The sequence below is a fragment of the Egretta garzetta genome, unplaced genomic scaffold, assembly GCF_000687185.1.
Source record: "Egretta garzetta isolate BGI_Z169 unplaced genomic scaffold, ASM68718v1 scaffold287, whole genome shotgun sequence".
In the NCBI taxonomy this organism is placed as follows: domain Eukaryota; kingdom Metazoa; phylum Chordata; class Aves; order Pelecaniformes; family Ardeidae; genus Egretta; species Egretta garzetta.
Genome location: NW_009260435.1, coordinates 6,510,448 through 6,511,442, shown reverse-complemented (window position 1 = coordinate 6,511,442; position 995 = coordinate 6,510,448). Strand labels below are relative to the sequence as shown.

The 995-nt window shown below is 46.9% G+C and overlaps 1 protein-coding gene across 1 annotated transcript in view; it reads left to right on the top strand.

The window, feature by feature from the left end:
* The first annotated feature begins 516 nt into the window (after nucleotides 1-516).
* Nucleotides 517-995, top strand: part of MPHOSPH10 (M-phase phosphoprotein 10) — a 10,465-nt gene continuing 9,986 nt past the window's right edge. Inside the window, exon 1 of the mRNA XM_035899532.1 lies at nucleotides 517-631. Within this exon, the coding sequence (XP_035755425.1) occupies nucleotides 517-631 (115 nt within the window). The remainder of the gene's footprint in view (nucleotides 632-995) is intronic.

Sequence of the window (995 nt, the reverse complement as noted above, 5' to 3'; positions counted from 1 at the left end):
GGGCTCTGCGTGTGTTTGAAAAAGAAAGTGCAAAAGGGACAGCTATAGCAAGGGGCATCTGCAGAGAGAGAAAGTTTTCTGACTAAAGCATTGCGCGAAAGAGTCAGGACAATGAGCAGGCTGTCTTCTGGTGCTCTGTCCCTCTTGTGTCAGGGGCAGAGCACATTGCAAGTTGCTGTGATACATCCTACATATATAAACAGCTCGTGCCATTTCAAATCTGATAATATCTGAATAATTAAAAGTGGAGATCAAAATCAGTGGTCAAAATGGGTATTTAAAGGTCCCAATATATGACCCTTTCTGCTTCCAACCTGGGTTGTAAAGTGTCAGGTATGCTTATGATATTCAGAGAAGCACAGGTACAGGTCATACTCATGCCTCTGCAGGCTGGGCCCTGCTCCACACAATGTTTTTTTGAGGGTGCAAAGTGCCAATGAGAGGACACACAGAAGTTGCATAGCAGGGCTTTGTTTTCTGTGCACTGAAAAGACTTTTCTTTGGTAGGAAGAAAACATGAAAAGCAGCAGAGGAACAGCAGAGGCAAGAGCAAGAACAAAGAGAAGGACGGCCACCGTTCTGGATCCCGGAGCTGAAGGGCTGCAGCTGGCTGGGAACCGCAGCAGGCAGGGTGAGTGCAGCAGTGGGCCTGCCCCTGCTAACGTGTTTTGCAGCATGGAGGAGGAATGGATCATCTCCCCCAGCTGCAGCAGCACCTTCTTCACCAGGGTCTGTGGGTGTAGTGCTTAATTTGACTTTATAAAAGAAACTTTAAGGAAATGATATGATGTAAAGTAACAAAACAGTTGAACGCTGGACAGCGCTCCATACTCATGTAGGCGTGCGAGTGTGTGCCTAGTTAGCTGGGAGCTTGGAGATGCCAGATAACAACGGGCATTTTGCTCACAGAATCAGCTGGAAATGCGTGGTTCCAAAATAGCCCTTGTATCTAGGTCAGAGAGACAAAACTGCAAAGTAAGATGACCGTAGCTTTA